This window comes from Pteronotus mesoamericanus, unplaced genomic scaffold (assembly GCF_021234165.1).
Source record: "Pteronotus mesoamericanus isolate MK-2021 breed Mesoamerican mustached bat unplaced genomic scaffold, CSHL_Meso_final contig_56, whole genome shotgun sequence".
Classification (NCBI taxonomy): domain Eukaryota; kingdom Metazoa; phylum Chordata; class Mammalia; order Chiroptera; family Mormoopidae; genus Pteronotus; species Pteronotus mesoamericanus.
Window position 1 is genome coordinate 32,750,048 of NW_026555201.1, and position 23,765 is coordinate 32,773,812.

The 23,765-nt window shown below is 43.9% G+C and overlaps 1 protein-coding gene across 3 annotated transcripts in view; it reads right to left on the minus strand.

Annotated features, from left to right (window-relative positions):
• Positions 1-9,469: 9,469 nt before the first annotated feature.
• Positions 9,470-23,765, minus strand: part of TMCC3 (transmembrane and coiled-coil domain family 3) — a 76,728-nt gene continuing 62,432 nt past the window's right edge. Inside the window, exons 1-4 of one of the 3 annotated variants that reach the window (XM_054580220.1) lie at positions 23,582-23,742; positions 19,769-20,685; positions 17,551-17,686; positions 9,470-13,838 (exon numbers count right to left, since the gene is read on the minus strand). In XM_054580220.1, the coding sequence (XP_054436195.1) occupies positions 13,536-13,838; positions 17,551-17,686; positions 19,769-20,670 (1,341 nt within the window). In that variant the 5' untranslated portion in view covers positions 20,671-20,685; positions 23,582-23,742 and the 3' untranslated portion in view covers positions 9,470-13,535. Of the gene's footprint in view, positions 13,839-17,550; positions 17,687-19,768; positions 20,686-23,576; positions 23,743-23,765 lie in introns of those variants that run through there. The other 2 variants (XM_054580219.1, XM_054580221.1) reach the window with 2 other exon arrangements.

A 23,765-nucleotide genomic window follows, 5' to 3' on the forward strand; every position in this document is an offset into this window, starting at 1 on the left:
AAGGCAGCAAAAAAAAAATGAAAAGGAGCCGTGCTTAAGAGGCTGTTATGACTGTCCTGGGAAGAACTGAACCAGAACCAATGCAGTGGGGGTTGAGATGGGAGGATGACAAATTTGAGATATATTTTGAAGGTAGAATTGATGTGACTTGGTGGCAACAATGAGGAAGATAACTCTGAGGTTTCTAGCTTGGGTGAGTAGGCAGGTGATGATGGTGACACTAATGGAAGAAGTGAGTACAGAAAGGACACATCTGGTATAAGGGAAAAAATAATAACCTTGATTTTTCAGTTTCAGGTTCCCTAGAGACATCCATGTACAGATATTTTGTAGGAAACGTAAATTGGATTCACAGCTCAGAAAAGAGGTAGGCACTAACTATGTAATTGTGGTAGTATTTGTCACACAGGTGATAGCTGAAACCATGGAGAGTGTGTATAAAGGAGGTGAGATGGAGATAATGAAGCCACAGAATGCTGAAGAGTGATGAAGAAGTAAAAGGAAACCCAAAAGCATGGTTTTAAGGAAACTCCCTACAGGAGGACAGAGCTTAAAGGGCAGGGAGAAGTCTGAAATATCAGTTAACCTAGAAATCCAGTAAGACCAGGGCTGTGAAATACACGCACTGGCTTGGGCAAGTAGGTAATTGATGACCTCTTTAAAAGCAGTTTATGGGAGGGAGGCACAGATTCTACTTTATAGTGGTTTGCAGAGCCTTAGGGAATAAGGAAATGGAGACTATTCCTTCAGGAAACATATTATGAGGTATGGTCATATGAGCCATTCTGGCCCAAGAGTTATAAAGATGGTCTTGCTGGGGGCCTTGTAGAAAAGATGTCCCTCTCTTTAAAAGGCAAGAAGTGAATGAGAAGAACCTACCATTCCTGTGATGTTCTTCTATGTGAAGATGTGATGGCTGGATCTGGGGCAGCAATTTTATGGCTAGGAGGGGAGATCTCATTGATGCACTGAGGCTAGCAGAGTGAGATAGTATGAGCTTGGTCCTTGGTTTTCACTGAGCTGATGAACTAATCCTGTAGCCACCCACCTCCAAACTTTTTTTAGGTGCGAAAAATTAATCCCTGTTGCTTAAACCACTTTCATTCTGCTTGCAACTCGTATGTTGAGCACACTGCCCATGAGATGTGTTAAAAATAAACTCTAGTGTTGTTTCCCACCATCCCTGGAAACTCTTTAGTGGAGCTAATATCTCCCTACTCCTGGGCGAAAACTCTGGCAAGCCCCTAGGTAACAGAGAACCTGAAGTCACTTTCAATAACAAAACACAACTGCAATTCTGCAATTAAAATGGTCCAGGATTAATACAAACTCTGAACCTGATTATGCATCAGGTTTCTATCACCAGACCCAAAACCTGAGGTGGAAAGGAGTAGGTGCTGGCTTCTCTCTTTTCCACCTCATGCCTCTTCTCCTTCCATGCAGCCCTCACCTTTCAAAGCCCACTAGGGTGTGTTCGATCCCTTAGGGTTAGGGTGTGGGATGAACACTGAAACCACAGGAAGGCACTGCTTTAAGCTGGCTGTGTTCCCTGGTGCCGGCAGATGTGAAAGCTTTCTTTCAGGTGATTCCCATCTCTGAGGACTATCCCTGGCAGTTCCCTTGACCTGAGGGGATGCATCTGTCCTGGGGTCTTCTTCCTCAGCCCCACAGGGATGCTGCATCCACCTTTATCTTTCTTCTGCTGTGAGTCCCTCCCACCCCCATCCACTGCCTCGCGCAGTTCATACCACGCAGGTGTCCCCTGTGTGGCCCACGTCAGACCGAAGGGAAACACTGGGCATCCTGGTGCTGGACCCCAGCACAGCCCTCCTCTATCCGGCAGCCACAGGCCTTTCCATTTTCCTGCTCATCAGTAACAGCTCTCTTCAAAACCTGGGCTAAGCAAAAGGCAGAAGAACCCCCACCCCAGTCACCTCAGAAGAAAGCTGAAGAAAAAAACAGATTGAGAAGCCTCTCCCTTCTCACAATCCTTTTGTATTTTCAAACTTGTGGAGCAGGAGTTTATACAGAGCTTCCCTTTGGGAGTTCTACACTATAATGACCAACCTTTGAAATTTTATCTTTTATATTTTGGCATCTTTATCTTTTGTATTTTGGGGGACACATTTTATCCACAACATGCATATGTATGTACACACCTTATATTACATATTATATACATATGCACATATCCATCCAAAATGCTACCTATAAGCCCCACCTCTGTCTGCTGAGAGGACCTGGGAGCAGAGATGCTCCGATAGCAAAGAGCAAAGCTAGCATCCAGATCTTTTAAATACTCTTTTCCACTGAAATAAACCCAGACTGCTTGAAAAAATGGCTGTTACCAGGTCTAGTGTGGAGAAAATACGAGATGAATTTAGAACATTTGTGCCAAAAAGCAAGGGTACACACAGAATGATGCAGACGTGGCAAAAAGACAAAAAGACAGCTTGAATGAGTTCCCACTGTCCAAGTAGGGGGCAACACATCATTAAAATACATAGTAATAATCATGGATTATAACCCTTTGTATAAAATAGGAAGCTATGATTCCATACTGATATAAATAAACTGAGAGTTTAGTGAGGACTAGGAGGCACGAAGTACCTCCCCACAAAATATCTATTAAATAATCAGAAGAAGAAAAAGAAGTCTATACAGTGAAGGAGGCTGGCAGACTGTACCTTAATCGAGTGATCAAAGTGAAAGAAAGCATCAGTGATGGGACACAGGGATCCGCGGGCCATCGGATAGGATGCGATGAGAGCAGTGTCGCTTCCGTAGCATGCCCGTGAGAGGTGTTTGACCCGAATCCAGTGGTGAGGAAACACTAGACTGAGTCACATTATACAAAATAACTGGCCTGTAATCTTCAAAATCACCAACATCGTGAAAGTCAAGGAAAGATGGAGGAAATGTTCCAGACAGGAGGAAAAAAAGATAACTAAATGCTACTCATAATTGGAATGGGATCCTTTGGCTAAAAAGGGCATTATTGGGACAACTGGTGAAACCTAAATGGGGTCTGAGGTTTAGATGTCAGTACCACAGCTATTTAATTTTCTCATTTTGATGGTTATGTTGTGGTTTTGTAGGAGAATGTCCTTATTTTTAGGCATTGTACACTAAGTATTTGTAGGTGATAGGACATTAGGTTGGCAACTTACTCTCAGGTGGTTCAGAAAGAATATAATTCTTTTTACTGAAATCCAACTTTTCTCCAAGTTGGTGATCATTTCAAAATTAAAAACAATAAAACCCAATAAGTGCTATTCACATACGAATTGAATCTATAGTCTATGTGGCTATATACTACTTATTTATTTGTGCACTGTAGTGTATACATATACTACACATGTAAATATGTAGCTTGGGACCTGGAAGCAGCCCTAGACCTGTGCCCAGCAGTAGGCTGCAGGGCCCTGGGGTGCAAAGAGGCTCCGGAGAGACAGGCTGCCTTGGAAGGCTGCATCCCTCACTGTGACATCCAGCCACCCTATTCTGAGATAATGGCTTCCAAACGTCCTACAAAATTCAGAAATCAGAAGTTAAAAATCTCCAACACTCTTGTCCCACTGTCCTCAGAAATCCCAGAAATCTCAGAAAGTTCTCTATTTCAGGACCCCTTGAGCATATCACAGACAGCTTTGTGTCCCTGATGGTGGCACCCACTATGGCCTAATGGCCCGGAGTCAGACAGAGGAGAGCTGGAGCTGCACCTCCACCACGTCTGTGCCTCTGTAGGGCAGCAGCTTCTTCCCAGGGCTGTGGTGGGAATGCAGTGACATAAAGCACACCCTGGGCCTGGTAAGTGACATGGTCAATGAACAGGAACTGTTTTTATCAGTTAAAGTTCATGCTTTTCTGTTTCGATTCCAGAAATGTGATCACTATTTTGATAAAAGGGAAAAGTACCAAAAGTCAGTCTGGGGCTGGGCTCTGAGATGTGCTCTGTGTTTTAGCCAGGGCGGACTTCGAGTCCTTGCCACAAGGGACTGAGACCTGTTTTATGGCCCCCAACTGCCTTCTGGTGCAGGGTGAGGGGACAATGGTGGGCTGAGGGGACAATGGCGGGATGACATAAATGTTGGTATCAGGGAAAGGGAAGTTGAAGGGAAGCCTTTCAGAAGTGGTGCTGTTCCAATGAGATATCTTTATCCCTTTGCATTAGGAAGAGTGTCTGGTAGAAAGCTGGAGTAAACCCAATCCATATTCAGTAATCTTTATTGCACACCAAAGGTCTAGGAATGGCAGATAAAGAAGAGATGTTCCAGCCCACCAAGTGCTCACTCCTTAGTGGGGAAGAAAGTCAGCCTCACCAGAGATGTCATCTTGACACAATGTGGCTTCTTTGCTCACTGCATCTATTGAACATGACCCATGTGCCAGCACTTGGGGCGGTCCTGAGCGAGAACCAGACAAGTAGGAGGTGGCTTCGGACAACGAACTCGGTGTCTACAAGAGGAGACAACCACAGGGGTAAAGATAGTATGACAGAGCCCCCTTTACAGAAAACAGAGGGAGGAGGAGAGCATGAGAACCTTTTGAATTAAATAGGAAGCTCTGATTCCATTTTGATATAAGTAAATGAACAGAAAGTTTGATGAGAAGGAGGCACAACGTACCTCTCCACAAGGCTTCACAGAGCTGACATGTGAGAGAGGCTTTTGAAGAATAAGGAGAGAAGAAATGTGATTATTGGCAGAGGGAAGCACTTGTGCATCACCCAGAGGTGTGAAAAGAAAGGTAGGTTCACATGGACAAAACCAAAGGGGAAGAGCTGAGGGAGGGAAGGACAGAGGGGGCAAGGGAAAGTGGTGAGGGGAGGCAGAGACAAATGTATTTAAAAAATAAAGAAAGAAAAAAAGAAATGCTTGAAAAGAAAGAAAAAAAAGAAAGAAAGGTAGGTTCAGGGCCGGATGTGGGGAGCATGGGGCATGAGGGCGGGAGATGAGGCCAGGGAGCCAGGCTGGCTCTAGGACATCAAGGACCTTGCTGGCCTCGCTCAGAAATTCAGATATGACCCCGTGGGCAGTGGGAAGCCCTGAAGGGTGAACAGTGAAACAGGGTGATCTGATTTGCGTTTTCAAAAGATCGCAGCGGCAATCGCATGGGGGATGGATCAGGATGAAGGCAAAACCAGAGACCAGGGCAACCATCTAAGAGGCTTTTACAACTGTCCTGGAAGAATCATGGTATCCTAAACCACGGCAGTGGCGGGTGAGATAAAGTGAGGTGGACAATTTGGGGATCATTTAGAAGGTAGAATTGACATGACTTGCTGGTGTTGGTGGGGACGAGGAGGATGGCACTGAAGTTTCTAGTCTGGGTGGATGAGTGGGTGGCGGGCGGTGCCTTTAATGGAATGACATAGCACAGAAAGAGCAGATCTGGTGCAAGGGCTACAGCACGAGCTTGCTTTTCTACTTTGAGGTGCCCTAAGGATATCTGGGTAGAGATGAAAGGTAAGTAATTGGAAATAGAGGTCTGTGGATGGAAAAAAAGGCAGGTGCTCTCTGCATAGAAATGGTGATTAGGAGTCATTCAGATGATGATGGTTGAATCATGGGAAGTCTGTAGAAAGGGGATGAGATGGAGACAACGCAAAAAAGACTAGAGGCCAGGGGAGAGGGGAGCGAGGTGGCGAGGAACACCCAATGGGAGCGAAATGCTTCAGGCTGCTGGGAGCATCATGGCCGTGGCCGAAGAAGCAGAAGGTAGTAGAGATCCAGACTAGGAACTATGCAGCGGAGAAGCCAATATGTGCCACTGGTGACCGCAGCGGGAGGACTCTCAGGTGGGTTTCCGGGGCTGACACTAGGTCTCAGTGGATTAAGAAGTCAAAGGAGAGGGGAGTGGAGACTATTCCTTGGTGAAGCACGCTGGTAAGGAGCAGAGAGCTGAGGAGAGGCAGGGTCCCAACAAGCGGGTTTAGGGTAGCCGCAGTGTGGACTGTCGTGAACCCATGGAAAAGCAGGCGTGGATGACACAGCGCTTGAGGACGGAGAGGCAAGCTCTCAGAAGAGGTGGCGCAGGGAGAGAGTAGGCACAGGCGGGCGGGTCTGGCTTGGCAGGAGGACGGAGAGGAGAGAAGGGCAGGGGGAGGGGGCAGGTGAGAGTTCAGGCCTGAAGGCGAGGCTCTGAGAGCTCCCGGGGAAGGGAGCTCCCGGGGGAGGGCGCCTTGGTTCCTGGGGCCCTCCCAGCCGGAAGGCACGCGGAGCCTCCCAGCCGCCCCGGCGGCCCGGGCGCCAGTGCGCGGGCCACCTAGCCTGACTCACGGCTGTGACAGGGCAGGGTGGCACGGCAAGGGCCAGGGGTCAGGCGCTGCCTAGGAGAAGCTTTTCAGGGACTGGGAGGAGCCGGCGGAGGCGGAACGCACAGGCCCGCCTCCCGCAGGGGCGTTACTCGCGGCGGGCTCCGGCCCCGGTGCTCGCTTGCAAGTCCTGTCTCCGAATTCCAAGAGCACCTCCTCCCCTTCCCGAAGGGAACCACCTTCTCCAAAGGGAGCGACCCAGATCTCCTCAGCGCTCCTGCTGCCGTGCGGAGTCTTTCTGACCTAGATAGAAGCAATTCCGCTTTAGAGGGCTCTTCTCAGCCCTGCCCACAGGGCTGGCTGTGAAAACGAGCGGAGGAAACAACTCTTGGGAAGGTCCTGTCGTCGCTAAGACTGTTGAGGGGAGCTTTAATGTTAGCTTAATCGCTTAGAGCACGGCCCTTATTGCTGCCAAATATTCCTTCCACTAGAATGTAACCCCCACAAAAAAGGAACATTGTTTTTATATGAGTCTAGAACAGTGCCTGACACAGTTAAGTGCTTAATAAACACTCTTAAGTGAAGGCCCTGTTCCAAGCACTTTATCTAAACTTTACAACCCTACACATTTAACGCTTTAGAAAAGGAAGATTCTGAGAGGTTAAACATTTCCCTCAGGTTAACCAGATTGCAGGTGAGGGAAAACCCCCTGCCCCCCCACCCCCCGCTCCGGCCCCCGCTAGTTTCAAGCTGGACTTGCCCCATCACACAGTAACTCGTAATCTACTTTAGTAATTTATTAGGTGACCTCCTGTGAAACTGGTTCATGCTAACCCATCTCTGACAAGAACATCCCTGACAAAAAAAGCCAAATGTACTGATTTACATTCAAATATAAATAGCTGCCAAGGAGCCTGTTCCCAGGAGGACAGGTCCACTGAGGAAGCCAGGCACCCCCCCACCCCCACCCCCAAGCTTGGCTAGGGGCTGAGCAGAGTGGAGTGCTCTCAGGGAGACCGAGAACCAGCCCTGTGAACCAGATCCCTGGAAGACCCATAGCCGTGAACCAGTCTGGACCCCTGCCTCCAAGGTGACCCACGATGCACTGCAGCCTGCTCGCCAGCTTGTCAAGAGAGCAGCCTCCTCGTGTCCTTGCAGCTTTCCTTTGAGGAAACATACTTGAACAACTGAACAGGCCTCTTCCACTCCAACTCCATATAGAAATTTCATTGACTTCCTTGACAATTTCATTGTTTCTTGCTTACAAGGGGAAGTCACCTTGCAAGGTCTGACCATGGAGTCTGGAGAAGACCACCTCTCTGTTTGGGTCCCTGTTGGCTTCAGCCATTGTGTGAGGGGGTGTGTATGGCCTGGCTGTGGCCTCAGTGTGGAGTTCTTTCTTATAGTTCTCTGTTCCTTGCAGCTAGAGGGTGTGGGCCTCACACCATGGGGGAAGTATGATGAAGAAAGTCATCAAAACCACTTTCAGGAGGAAACACCCAGGGGAAGGTTCTGTCAGTGTTGCTGCTTGTGATGAGAACAGTCTAAGAATCAAAGAGGAACCCAGGGCTCCAAGAGGTTCTTTGGCAAATGGAGCCCCTTAGCATTTAGCACAGACCAAGGCATTACTTTGCTTTCTTTCTAAAACAGGCACACCTTGTTTTACTGCACAATTTATTGTGTTTCACAGATACGGAATTTTTTACAAATTGAGGGCAAGACCCTCCAGCAACAAAAAGATTATGACTTCCTTGATTGCTGTGTTCTGGAATCGAACCCACAGTACCTCTGAGTTGTGCCTGTACTCAGTAGCTTATTTTTAAGTAGAACAGGAAAAAAAAAATCCATTTCCGAATACCTGGGCTAGAGTAGAGTAACCACCAACAAAATAGCTGTTAACATGGCTGATGCTTATTTCTGTTAACTCCTTTACTCAAGTTCAAGGCCTGGCAAGGGAGAAATTCTGGCTGGCTTAGCAAGGAGAGAAATGTCAGAAGTAGCCACCACAGATGGTAGCAGATGTCACGGAGCACAGAGCAGGAACCACCAGGGACTTCACCATCTCAGAGCTAAGTGAAAAAGCTGGTATTCAGCCAAGCCAAGCCAAGCCAGGGAGGGTGTAAAAGTTGCTTTAATTAACAGCTTTCCATTCTCTTCATCCACAAATCTGTCAGCCTATGCCTCTTAAAGATCTAGGATGTTGGCTTCAGGTAACCATCTTTACCACAGTACGCAGTGTGAAGGGATAAATGCACAATGTGCAACTAACTCATAGTACTGATTGCTGTAGCCCTAGGTTAAAACTGACCCCTCGTAAGGCCCTAAGAGTCATCTATCTCGCAGGAGCTGAGAGCTACGGAGGAACCAGAAGCCAATCACTCAGTAGCCTTCCATGGTTCCCAGTGCAGGCTCCAGAGTCACACCAGCTTGGGGTTGAAAAAACAACTCTGCCAATACCCATTGCAAGATTCTGTGAGTTATTTAACCTCACATTTCTCATGTATTAAGCAGGGACTATAGTGCCTGTCTTACTGAGTGTTGGAACAATTACACTGGACATTGTATGCAAAGCATTGGACACAGAGCATTATATATAGTAAACACTCAAAGAATGTTAGCGGTCATTCCACATTTATGAAAGGCCAGAAAAGTGCTGTTTGGTATCATTGTGGTCCTTCTGTGTCCTATAAATTTCTCCATCTTAATGGTCATACCTATTAGGAAGTAACCCCCTCCCCACTAGGGCTTGAGGAATGGACTGCCTATCACACATCAACAACTTTTTATGAAAGAGACTTGGAATAAGCTTAAAAATTGATTATAGGGGGTGAGGGAAGGAGGGATAAATAGGCATAACACAGAGGATTTTTAGGTGTGAAACTATTCCGTGTGACACTGTAATGGTGAATACAAAGTCATAGAAGGTACAAGAGTGAACAGTAATGTAAGCTATAGACTGTGGGAGACAATGAAGGGTTAATGCAGGTCCATTAACTGTAACAAGTGTACCCTCTGGTGGGGGATGTTGACAGAAGGGGCGGCAGTGTGTGTGTGAGGATGGTGTATATGGGAAATCTCTGTACCTTTTGATCGAGTTTGCTTGAAATAAAGTCTATTAAAAGAAGAAAAATTATTAAAAATCAATGATATACACAAATGAGTCTGCTATTGATATTGGCTCTGACAAATGGGAAAATTTAAGAAATCTAGCTCTTTATTTAACATCAAAGCTAACATCAAGTGTTTATTTAAAAAAAAATAATGGCACCAGCTTTGAATGGGGTGATCAACAGAGAATTTACAATTTTAGGCTGACATGAAACGATATAGTATCCCACAAAATGGAAATTATGCAATGGATCTCACAATAAACATTTCCAGTTTTTACTTTCAGAACCACTATATACTGCTTAAACATATCTTAAATACAGAGCACACTTTTTTGAAACATTTCTCTTAGGACAAACACAGTGAGACATGCTTTAAATACATAAATTAAAATTGCAACACATAAATCATTCCTAAAACAATTCAGGTACATTACTTTCCAGCTTCTTATAAACAGAAAAATTGTAGTGACTTTAGAAATTGTAGGTTAATTCTGCTTTATATTTTATGGATTTCAAACTCTTATTAACTATACCATTTTTTAAAGCTTAACTACTTCTGATGTAAACAGGCCAATCTCACTGTTTTCAGTGACTTTTTTTTTTAGATCAACTCTTTCCTTAGCACATATGCTAAACTTCTAGAAATACCTCTCCAGATAAAGCCCTGAATTTTAAATGACACTCTGTCCTACCACCATTTCCTCACAATTATAGAAATATGCAAAATAGGTTTATTTAATCACTTATGTTCACATTAATAATTAAATGTTTTTCCAAACTAATACAACTGTATTTGGTTTCACTACAAAGGTTCCCATTCAATGCAAAATAATTTGGTATTTAAAATCCAAACAAAAAGGACAAAAGTAATTAGTTGCCCGAGGGGAGCGAGTTCCTGGCACTATTATCGAACCCATAATTAAACCTGATACGCTACAAGAATGGCAGGGTAATAAACATACACAGTGGGGCAATATTTCAATGAAAACAAGAATGACAAAGTGGGAGAGGGGCTAAAATCACAGGGATGCCAAGTGGCAGAGAGGGCTCAGAGCACATGGGCTGAAAGAATAGGAGGAGTTTCAGATTTGTTCACTGAGAGATCATAGTGCACACTGGCAACTTTCACTGCCCCAAATCAGCAATACAGGACTTACATTTACTGCCTCATTATGGCTTTAAATTTATTTATTTATTTATTTATTTATTTAGGGAAAGTGTTTTGCTCTGGCTTAATTATACTAAAAATATAAGCTGGAATAGCCAACTCAAAATCCATAAGGGAGTATTTTTAGGTTTTTGTTTCATCCTCAGAGAACTATCATTATCTTGGCAATCATGAAAATAATGTCACCAAAAATTCCAGTGCTAGAATCCAATGTCCAATACCTAAATGACTCAGTAAGTTCACTGGATGAGCAGGTGCTCGCCCCTCCCACAACTGGCTTTCATCCTTAGTGGGAATGCACAAGGTGTTTACTACCAATGCAAGGTGAGGAAAAGGGATTAATTGACTTAAATATTCAGTTCCAGGATGTATCATAGCTTGATCACTGTTTTATTTGCATACTTATAACATTTTATTTAATTTCCTTCAGCAGTGCAGAAAACAAGCAGTGGGAGAGTTTATTCCTTCAGAAGAGAATAATAAACCACAGAGAGTAAAAGTGCCCTTGGGGTATATCATCTATTAGAAAGCTTTATGAACTTTCAACTAAACTCTGAAATAAATATTCTGTGTAGGTTAAGCATATCCAAATGAAAACAAGCTTATCTGATTTCTAATGAGAATCACTGAAAATAGGAATTCTGTAAAAAGAGTTCATACCGAAGTGCAATGATTTAGGTGCTACACTATTTCGGAACGGCCAGTTCCCTGCAGCTTGTTCAATGCTCCAGACTGCAGGGGGTGGAGTGTGCTGCTTCCCTTTCCTTCACCTCTCTCACTGGGGAGCACACACTGATCACAGGTCCGGGAAGTGTCACAGCAAACACGCTGGGCTGAGCCACGGAGTGGCATGTGGTGGCAGGAAGCCTGTGTCTTCCTAGACACCCCCAGAGCCCTTACCTCAGGGCTAAACTACCAGCCCATCCCAGACCCCGACATGTCCAAAGTGTGCTGAGAGATTCAGACATCAAGAGGAGCCCACCCAGAACCCAGCGTGATGCGCGCCTGTAAGTTACATCCAGCCCTCAGGCCTCATGGAGGCTGATGCCCACAGGCAAAGGCAATGCTGGCCATGGAAATGTAAATGCAAAAGGAAGCACGCCATTGTCTCTCCCTCCCTTCCCTGGATCTGGAACCTGTCTCTGTCCCCTGGATTTGATGGATCGCAGTGTATTTACAGCAAACTTGGGAGTCACCCAGGGAGAACTGGATAGTGAAAGGAGACAACCATGAAATGCGGGTGGGGCTAGTAACTCCTTCCCTGAATCCAAAATACTTATAGCCAATGATTTCATGAAATCATGTTTACTGTTTGAGAAAGTTCTCATCTACAGTTAGGTAATGGTGACAGCTGTATACATTTGCGAACTGATTAAAAGCACTGAAATGTAAACCTAAAAAAAGAAAACAACTTGAGTTGTGAGTCTCATACATTTTGGACTTGTACCAAATGCTGGACTATTCCTTTCTTTCAAACCATGGCAGTCACATTTTTTTGCAAGAGATTTCCCTAAAAGCAGCTGTTTGCAAATTATTGCACTTAATTTAAATCCAGGTAATTTGATGTTTTCTGGAAGAAAATGTACACCAATATGCATCTTTATGCCTTCAGATAATAGAGTGGGTGGTGGGGGGAGGCCCTTGATAGCAGTTTCCTTTTGTGTAGACAGAGGAACAATTAAAAGGAAAGTACTGACTAGGCTAAAGACAGTGAATGGCATCCCCCAAATAGGTCAAAGATGCTACCTTTGTGGGAACGTGGGAAATGTGGCCACTGTTATCTTAGGACTTATTTCCAGTGACATCCTAGAAGGCAGATGGCAACCTTGGCTCAGATACTGAGTCTAATTTATCTTATTCTTGCTGGTCTTTCAGGGTCCTAAGCGGACCTTCTCAATCTTCATCCAGGTGAATTGCTCCCACAGGTGTAGCTGCCATCCAATTGGACACATGTCACATTTTCCTCCTGCTTCCAGTGTTCCTACCTTAGTGCACATTAGCTTTATAAACTATGACTTGGTTTTCCTTTTTAAAGAAAAAAACCCCTGCAACACGGGCATCGTGTGTTTTCATTTACTGAGTGAGCTTCGCAACCCCTCACAGACCTGCAAATAAAGTGAATCACACCCTCACAAGGGATTATCAAAATTAGGGTTTGTTGAATCACAAACCTCCAGAGTAGTGCTCACAGAGCCCCCAATTAATGTAAAAACCATAGTCTGATGAGGGATTTGGAAGCACCTCTCTGTGCTTTGGAGGCCGGGCATTCTAGCTGGTTAGGACGCGTAAGGCTCGGAGGACATGCGAAGACAGAGGCCCCATTCACACATCCTCATTCTTGCTGTTTAAAGTGCAACAGAGCAACTAAGACTTTGGGTGAATTAATGGGTGTAAAATAAGATTTCCATATCACAGAGTCACACATAAATGACCACTGTCGACACTGGGCACGTATGGGACCTATAGCCAACTGTCACCATCGGGATGGATTACCCGGGATGTCCTGCACTTCCATTGCCCATGAGTGTTCAACACAGCCAATGCCTGGGCTTCTTCCCTTCCCTGATTCGTGCCACATCCTTGGTCTTATAGGACTCAGGGAAAACGTGACCACTAACAATGGTGAGCTTGATTTTAATAGAGACTTGAGAGAGAGAGAGAGACTGAAATTCCCTTTTCTTCTGAGCCACTAATTATGCCAAGTGCTCAACAACCAAAGGTCTACCATGGTGGGCAAGTCAGGTGGGCAGGAAATCTGGTCTGATTAAGGCAGCGAATAACGTGGGGAAAGCTTCCGAAACAAATTCATGTTAACCAGGCACAGGGACTGAGCTGGCGACTGCTACTGAGTTAAGACAATTGTAGTTATTTACAACACACAGTCCCAGTCCTTCTGGTAATCTTCAGTTGGCACAACTGTTCATTTTAAAATTTGGTAGTATGCACAGAGTTCTCTTTAAAATAAAAACTTGAAGAAACTTGAAGATGGGAGCCAGCAGCTTCATCTGGGTATTATTATCCTTTCTATGGCACACAGAATATGGTCCCAATTTTTACAAAATATTGCAAGAAGAGTCACAGCAAAGAAGGTGCCAAGGATGTGGAAGCGGCTCTTCATCATGGGTGAGACAAACTTCGCAATGGTGGACACACACACCAAGATGACAGTCATGAAGGCCAGGACCACGTTGATGCACTTCCCCAGCAGAACTTTGGCGTTCACGGTATCTGTCTGCAGAGCTTGCTGCTCCTGTTGGTGCAGCTCCAGCTTAGAAATGCGAGTCTGGCAGGATTCCAAGGCTTCCTGTGGGCAAAACAAGAACAAGGATCAAATGCTGTGAGGTCATGGGCAACGTGTGAGTGCCCGCCCGGGAGTGCACGAAAGCCCCCCAGCTCAGAAAGGTTGATGCTGAGGCAGGTTCACGTAGCCAGACTGACAATGATGATGATGATGATGACAGCAAAGAAAGAAAACAAGAATCCCAAGGCTCATTTTATGTTATTTATCAGTAGAATGAGCATGTGCACACAATTAAAAAAAATCATAAATGAGAAATTATGGTTAAGTATTTTCACTTCATCTATATACGAAATAAAGTGCCTAAAATATTGGTATCTGTTGGTACCATGCAGGACAAACCAGAGGATGGGTAGGATTCCATTTTGGGACAATTATCTACCTTCAGCCATGGAGGAGGTGCTATCTCCAATTGCTTTTCCTTATTTCACTGCTCAGTCTGTGCGCATCCATTTCAGGCTGGCGGAGGATGGAGGGGGAAGGGCGGGGGCAGGACTGACTGTGGGACAACTCTGCTTTCGCCCGCTCTCAGAATGCTGCGCTGCTCGAGACACTGTCTGAAGCTATACATTCTTGCTAGATCTTGATCTTTTCAAGACTTCAGGAATGATGACATGGACGACTCCAAGTGTATCGCTACCTCAGCTGTCTCTTCTGAGACCGACTCATATATCTACAAGCCTCCTTGACATCTTCACTTGAGCTTCTTAAAAGCACCTCACATGCAACATGTCCAAATGTGGATATACGTATTGCCCCTTCTCCCTCACCTGCCACCAACCCTGTTCCCCTTCCACTGTTCCTTTTCTCAAAAAACGGCACCTGATCTACCCAATCCCTCATACCAGAAGCCTGAGAGTCATTCATCAACAGCATCACCCAACCCCATTGATACAACATCTAATATCTATTTCAACTGGTTCACTTCTCTCTCCTCCCACAGCCACCACCACCATCTAAGCCACCAGGATCTCTTACCTGTAACCTATACAGGTTTTCCATACGCCCTCTTGATTCTCAGCCCCATGAATCCACTTTTCACACAGCAGCCCAAATGACCTTTGAAAGATGCCCACAGGACTTCATTCCTTTTTGCAAAGCCTTCTACATCTTTAACATGGCTCAGGCCCAGCCACCCTCTCCTGCCTCACTTAATGCCAGCCCCCTGTCCCCCTCACTGTGTTCTGCCCATACTGGCTTTTTCAAGTTCTGAAAAGGAGCATGCTCAGGGCCTTTGCACATGGCAGTGTCCTATGTCTGAAATGTTTGCCCCCCCGCCACTCCCTCCCCTCTTCACCTGTGGATCTCTCATTCATCTTTCAGGTCTCACATCAACTGTCATGCCCTGAGGGGAGCGAGCCTTCCTGACCCATCAGACTACACCAAGACTCCCTTTAGCCCTGTGCCCCAGCCAAGAGGCCACGGCTACATGAGGAAGAGGACAGGCCCCCAGTGCTGTGCACAGAGGCAGTGAAGAGCATGCAGCAGGTGCTATGTACCAGCGCAACACTCAGGAGGCGGGGTTATGTGATATGAGGCTTAAAAGAGAAAAAACCTGTAGTCTCTTGAGAGGAAGGGATCGAAGTAGAGACAGTACAATGAGCCCCTTTCAGTTCACTGACCTGCTATCTAATTCATTCACCAATCTGTGTCTGCTCAATTAAAACACAGCCATCTTTTTAGGTTAGAATCAGCGTAATGGCTCTAACAAGATTTGCTTTTCTTCTGCTGAATATACGCTACGGGCCAAAGAATGGGGTTTGCTGTTACTATGTAACTTTCGTTACACAGGCTACCAACAAAAAAGGTAAAACTTCTTTAGATCTTCACATTCTGAAAAATGCTGGCTCTCTGAAATAGCAGGCGAGTGCCCCAGAAATCATGTATTCGTTTCAAACACCTGGGCCCAAGGTGTCTTTCATTTTGGACAGGGCATGGAAAAAGTAATAGAATAAGACAAAAAATCAACATTTTAGGCAAATTCATTCATCTTTGATCGGCTAGATGAATTACACATATAAATAGACCGATCCCAGAACTGCCACCAAAAGAAAAATCCAGAAAAAATTAATTAATGTGTTGTAAAGAACTTGAGTCACAGCAACGACTAGGAGATACTCAGCCCCATAATCTTTAGTACTTCCTTGGGTCCAGTACTTAACTTATTGGGGGTAATGACAAAGGACATGATCATCTTTTAAACTCTTTTAATTGGGAATTCAGGGTTAAAAAAAAGCCCCAGTACTCATTTGCTTAAAATAATCACAAACCCTCGCATCCCCATAGGCAATAGCCACCCTCACCTATACTAGCCCATCTCCTCTATCACCCTGCCTCTGAGAATAAAAGAAATCAGAAAAAAGGACAAAGTTGAGCAAATAACCCTGGGAAATATGTACTTACCACCATTACACAAAGTATAGTCAGCATTTACTTTTTGACTGCTTATGCATCAGGGAAAGATTACTTTAAGTTATTATCCCATTTGTCCTTTTAACAACCTCCTGAGATAGAGCTCATTAATGTTTCCATTTTATAGATGAGGAAACTGAGGCACAGAGATGTGACTTGTCCTGGGTTACACAGAAAGTAGTAGAGCCAGGAGTCTATCGTAACAAGAAACACCCTCCAGTCACTCACAGAGATGTCCTTTTTGTACTTCCGAAGTCCCTCCCTTTATCTTACCCATTGATCCCTAGTGTACGTTTCTTTAAAAAAGGAAGGACAGTATTAACCCAAACTATCCCCTAAATAAGAATAGTACTATCAGCCCTGGCTGGTGTGGCTCAACAGATTCAGTGCTCGCCTGCAAACCAAAGGGTCACTGGTTCCGTTCCCAGTCAGGGCACATGCCTGGGTTGCAGGCCAGATCCCTAGTAGGGGGCATGCAAGAGGCAAACACTCATTGATCTTTTTCTCCCTCTCTCTCCCCCTCCTTTCTCCTCTCTCTAAAAATAAATAAATAAAATCTTTAAAAAAAAATAGTACTATTGTATAGTCCAGCAATCCCATTTTTGGGTATATACCCAAAAGAAATAAAATCAGTATCTAGAAGAGATATCTGCACCCCCATGTTCACTGCAGCATTATTTACAATAGCCAAGACATGGAAACAAACCAAGTGCCTATTGATGAATGAATAAATAAAGAAAATGTGGTATTTTATCTATAGTGGAACATTATGCAGCCACGAGAAAGAAGGAAATACTGTTATTTGCAACAACATGGAATGATCTAGAGGGTATTATGCTAAGTAAAATAAGTCAGAGAAGATACCATATGACTTCACTTACATGTTGAATCTAAAAAAAATGAACTCACAGAAATAGGGGACAGACTGGTAGTTGCCAGAAGTGGGAGAGGACAAAATAGGTGAAGGAGGTCAAAAGATATAACCTTCCAATTATAAAAGCTAGATTTGTGTATTATAACTTTAAAACAGTTTGGTTGTGTGAAGAGAGTAGGGTGTAGGCGAGGAGCTTAGGGGTAATAAGATAATAAATATTTGTTAACTAATTTAGGCAGAAAATAAACAGAATATAGCTTCATTACTCAGTAATGTCTGTAGCATGAGCTAATGGGGTAAATAAGATGGAGAAGAAATGCTCGCTCCATGAGCCAGAGACCCTCTAGGGCTCAGGGGTAATGCACTTAGTTTGTAAAATGCATCTGTGGCTGGGCAGTGCCTGCGGAGCGCCTACTGACAGAGGACAGGCACCTGGATGTCCCGCGAACGCTCGCAGGCCTGGTAGGCCACCTTCTCCTCGATGCTGGCCAGCTCCTGCTTCAGGTCAGCCATCTCGTGCTGATGCAGGTCCGTCAGGTCATGGAGCTGGTCTTCCAGTCGCTCGTACCTTTGTAAAGAGAGGAGCAATTCTGAGCACGGCATCTCAAAGGTGTTCTAACAGCACATTCTAGAACAACATACTTTATATCTCACTGTTGTCAGTGCCCCTTGGCTTGTTTTCATCTCCCCACAGACTGTATTTCCAAAAGAAACATCTAGCTGTGGGAAACACTGACTTCCAGCTCCAGAAAGGACTGGTCTCTGCAGTCCTGACTCCATCCTCACCTCTGAGGTTTCGTGCAAAGCAAATCTGGCTTTTCCACCCAGGTCAGACCAGCACCTTGGCCGGCAGCGATGATGACAGCACAGACCTCAGCAATGACGCATACACCGCTGCTGGCCAGGAAGCGGGGCTGTCTGGGCTCCTGCTCAAAGCAAGGACCCACTGGCATGTCGGTGCCTCTCTCTCCTCTGTCCCATGGTGCCCAGCAGTTCACGGGCACGGCTCTCAGGCACCAGAGTGCCTACAAGGAAAGAACCAATCACTACACTGGAGCCAATTCCACTATTTCCCAGTGTACACATTGATTCTGAATACGTGTTTCAGCTCTTGGAACTTACGTTCATTATGCATTGTAGATGCTTATCAGGTTAGCATTTCAAAAAGTCCAAATCTAAGGAAACAGAGGCACAAAGATTCCCATTCTCAGTCCTCATTCCCCTCAAAGAAGAGGGATTTGTCTTATAGTTACAAAAGCTTATAATATTTATTTTGAAACAGGAAGCACTATTTGGAGAAGATTAGCTTGAAATGAGGCTGATCAATGCCAGTTTTAAGATGCTTATATAGAACATCTGGTAGAATCATTTTTAAAAAAATAAGACAAAAATTACATATTTACACTTATTCTCAGGTAGGACTTCATAGGTACCCCATGTTGGTATTATAAACAAGCCTTTTGAAGAACTCTTAAAGTAAGCAATATAGTCAGTGGCTAGATCATGGAGATCACAAATATAACTATATAACAAATGAGAACAAACACTTTCCTAAACTTATGTAAATGAGTATTTGTGACTTAGGATACAATTTGGATCCAAAGTGTGCTATACCCCAAACTATTCTAATAGAATTAAGGTTAATAGTCTCTGGAAAATTTGTGACTCAAAAATATTTGTTGTGTGACAAAGAAACCAAAGTCAAAGATTATGAGGAAGGTTAAAAAAATTGTTTAATAAAATATGAGCTGAAAAAAGCCACATTCCTAAATTAATATATATATAAAATCATGTATCAGATACAAAACATGTAAGCTAAATTTAAAATTGTAATCTTACAATATGTGATATATATTCACTTTTTTATCTACATTTTTATAAGTTAACATATTCATTGTGACCAAAAAAATCTTTGGAGAATTTTTTTTAAACTGGGAAAATGGAGGAAAAGCACCTCATGTTTGGGCATATACACTTTTTATTAACACATAAAAGCCAGCCAACAAAATACTTACTTTTAAAATTAGCTAATACAGGGTGGGGCAAAAGTAGGTTCACGGTTGTATGGAAAATAATGCAATAATTAATAAACAATAGAAGAATAAACTCTGTTTCGTGTACTTACAACTGTAAATGTACTTTTTTCCCTACCATGTATAACCCACAGATTTGAAATTTATACTTTAGACTTAAAATTTCTATTGAACATTTTCTTCATGGGGGGGGTTTAATGAGCAAGATATAGTATGCAAAAAAATATGCTATATGAAGACTTTAAAATTGATGTACCAATTAAAATCTACCTTGTTGGGAAATGAATTAGTTTTTCATTTGATAGTTATCATGGAGGAAAATCAAATACAGATCTATGAACCAGTGTAATAAATCTTCTCAACAGAAGTCCCTGAATCAGAAGCTTAAAATGCACATGAGTCATAGACTAACATAGTGATATTTTAATAGACCCACACATACAATATCTTTCTCTAAACTGTCAAGTATGAAGTATGGAAAGTACTACTGATCCCTAAATGCCTTTTGACCCACATTCCTCTTTATGAAAAACATAACCATTAGCATATCACTGTCAAGCAATCTCTCTACAGTTAGTAACTCATGCATCCAAATACACTCTAAAAGTCTGAAATACCTGTATCTCTCCTCTTGCAGGGTCTGAGAAATAAAACCGTATTCTCTTTTAAATTGCACCTTCAGCGCCTCAATGTCCTCGGCCAGCTGTGTCTGGGTATCTTTGATCTCCCTCAACTCCTCCAGGATAACGGTGAGCTTCCCCTGGCTGTCCAGTGGGCCAGCTCCACTGGCCCCGAATGACTGGTTCCCGTTACTGTCTGCAGAGCCTGACGTGCCGCTCGAACACTCGTCGTCGCTGCCATACTTGGGTTTGTCCACGATGGTTGCGCTGCCACCGTAGCCCCTAGCACTTGCCTCGGGCCTAAACTCCTCTAAGGAATTTTTTAAGTGAGCGATGTTATCTGCACTGCCAAACTTATTCCGGATCAAATTGGCAAACTCTCTGGACTTACTGAAGACAAATACAGGGGGAGTGAGGGAAACCCCTGGCATGCCCGATTTACTGCTCTCCATGGTGTGTGGAGCAGTTCGAGATTTGGCGTGGGCATCTTTCAGAGAGTGCTGGATGTCCTTCAGGTTGTCCTTGGAAATGTCCTTGGAGCTTCTGGAGGCTCCATTCTGTTCAATCTCCCTGAGCTTTCTGTGATACTGTTCTAATTTCTTCTGCAGCTGGGCAATGGAGTGAGCTGATTTCTGATTCTTCTTCTCAAAGACTTGTTTGATACGGCCAGCCTGCTGCTTGTCAGCACTGTTGACTAGTTTCAGATACTCAGCAACGTTCCCATCACGCGATGTCTGCTCAATTTTGATCTGCTCTGTTACTTTTAGAATTTTTTGTTTCAGGCTATCCGCACTGAGTTTGACCTTGTGGAAGTCCAGGATGCCATCTGGTACATCGAAGTTGAGGTTGGTGTCTGACCCGCCTCGGCGTATGTTTAGGGGCAGGCTTAGAGTAGTCATGTCATGTCGTTCTACCTGAAAAAGACAGGGCAGAAGTAGCACTTTAAGGTTTGAAGTCTAAGAGACAGTTTCTATGATAAAAGTTGTGCACACACAACAGACATACATTAAGTCCCAGATTTAAAAAAAACTTCCTACTATCCTCCCAAGTTGAATATAGGACAGTCCAACTCCTTCCTGTGTCCCTGTACTAACTGTGAGATTCAGATCTCCCAGGGTATCCAATTATCAGTGTGATAAGATGGTAACTTTTGGTTGCCAGAGTAGAACTGCATAATGGAATGAGATTATCAGTCAGTCCTGGTTTCCCAAAGTGTTCCAGTAACTGCGATTCCTGACATATCCATTCACAGAGAACTTCACCATTGTGGGAAGTGCATCCAATTCAGGACTCAGTCATGTAATAGAAGGAGAATGGAAAAAAAAAAAAAAAAGAAAGAAAGATAAAAGAAAGTAAAGTTCCAGCGGGTACATTGATCTATACAAGAAATTATTTTCTTAATGAAATCATTAAACAGATGTAATTAAATAATATGGTCCAAGATTAATTTTAATAACTGAGTAATACACCAGTAGTATTTAGATATAGAAACAACTGCAAACCACAACCAAAGTGATTAAAAAAACAGTACTAATACTAAGACCAAGTGAAACAGTTTTCTCATTAAAGGGCCACTTGGGGAAAAGAACTGCAAAGCTGAGCATCTTGGTCAAGGTGCCGGGGGTGGGGGTGGAGGTGGGGGTAGGCGAGGGGGGCAGGAGGGGGAACTCGTCTGGCTCTAGAAAGGAAGGCAAATGCAGTCCGTGTGCCAGGCACTGTGGATGTGCATAGGGTTGTCTTGTTTGATCCTTACTACCAAGCCAGGCAAAGAATCTGTTAGAGCCATATAATGAGTAGAAGCTGAGGCTTAAAGGAGTCAGGATTTGAATCAAATCACCCTTACTCAGGTCCTCTTTCCAGCCAGGACATTCTACGACTGGTGTCCCCAGAGGACTAAAAACAGGTCTTTGTAGCATCTGAATACATTCTCTAAACAAAGATTTGTAAGATCTAAACTGAAACATCTTATTTGTCAAGTTAACAACACTTTGATTAGAATAATGCCTTGATATAGCGTCTCAAGTGGGAGATAATATTCAGCCCCAGTTACCTTTTTTTAAGAGGACAGCATGCTGACATAGTAAAGAATTAGTAAGACAATAACTCAAAAGACCTCACACTGCGTAAGTGGCCCAGACTCGAATATGGACTGTTGTCAACAACAAGTATTAACAGTTTGCGATGTGACAAATCCTACCTAGTGCTTTTTCCCAGAGAAGAGAGCCCAACAGCACAGTGGGACACAAACCCAGGCTGGTGAGTCAGGCTTCCTTCACAGCTTAGAGAAGTTTGTTAACAATATTTCTTGGCCTCTCTCTTCCCACACACAATTTTGCCACGCATCAGCGACACTGGTGGTTTTATCTGGCACAAGAGCATCAGGCTGGAAGGAACTAAATGCCAAATCACTATCAGACTGGAAAACAGGATGTATGAAAAAGGATAAAGGAACCGTGACTTTATCTGGTCAAGAGGGAAGGATGGGTATAGGGACTAAAGAAGATATATAATAATTGTTAAGTCCTAGAGAGATGAATACAGGAAACTCAAGGAAGCTATGGATCTATGGTTCACTAGTGGACCCAAAAAGGAATAGGCTCAAATTACAGTAACAAAGAATGCATTAAACCTAGCAAATATTTATTCTGGGCAGACAGGCTACCCGTACAATCACGAGGCTGGGAAACTGATCCCATTAAAGATGTCTAATATAATCATAATTCTCTACTTCTCAGAAACTTTCTTTGGCTCCCTAGTGCCTCTCCAATAATGCAACATGGCCACTGTAAGGCCATAGCCTACCTTTCAGGCTTCACAGTCTACCTGATGGGTGCTGGTCATCTTGAGTGAACCATGCAATCGAAAGTTCCCAGAATATATATGAATTTTCTATGGATTTCCTCCTGTGTCTAATATTTGCAATGCCACCACCCATCCACCTCTACTAATCAAAATCCTACATAGGCTGTAAGATCCATTTCAAATGCCACTTCTCTGAAGATTCTCCTAGTGCCACTGGAAAGCCGCCTTTCCTTTGAGCAATCCTCCATGGTGCTTTTGTTGTTCCGCTCAATCCCTCCGCTACCACCCATGCATGGACTTCACCCCCACAGGGGGTGCAGGCTCCTCAGGGGAGAGATGGCCACGCCTGTACCCAGCTTGCACTAGCACGTCCCTTATTCATAGGAGGCTGTCAACAAATGTTCGCTGAACTAGAATGACATCATTCTTCGTCATTCAGGAGTGTCTACCCTGAAGTCATTGAAGATACATTTTAATAGAATCAAAAAGTGATCTTGGAAGTTCTGCACATACAGACCTGGCCATTCCAGGTAAAGACATTTTTCTAATATCTAGGCAATAAATTCTATATCACTTCACAGTGATCCAAGTAAATGGAGATCAAAGTGCAACAATATACACAAACACAGATAAGGACTTTTAAGTATAATTTATACTCAGAAAAGAGGACATTTAGTATGTATAAAACTACAAATTTCCACAAACTGAACACGTTACATAACTAGGACCCAATTAGAAAAAACAGAACAGAAACTTCCTCATGCCGCCTTCAATCACACAACTACATCACCCCCACCTCCAGGATAACCATGAACTTGACATCAGCATTCCTGTCTTTTTTTCACTCTGCAGTGTTTGTGAGATTCATAAGAACTTGCTCTTGCCCGCCTTGTTCTTACTAGAATAGATTCATCTATTAAAAAACAAACCAACGAACCAACCTGCTTGGTGTTCTCAATTGAGAAGTCCACCCCCATACCTGAAGATACAGAGGTTTTTATACCTTACCGACTGCAGCAGTAAACCATCATCTGTTCTTCCTTCTTTGATTCTTAATCACACCGCAGCCGGCCACCCAACCCCAGCATCTCAACACAACGGCCTCATTCTCTTAGTGACTGCTGCATTCTCTATACCAGGACAGCCTCGTATAGACAGGAATGTTTACACACAGAGGGCTGGCTGACTTTTG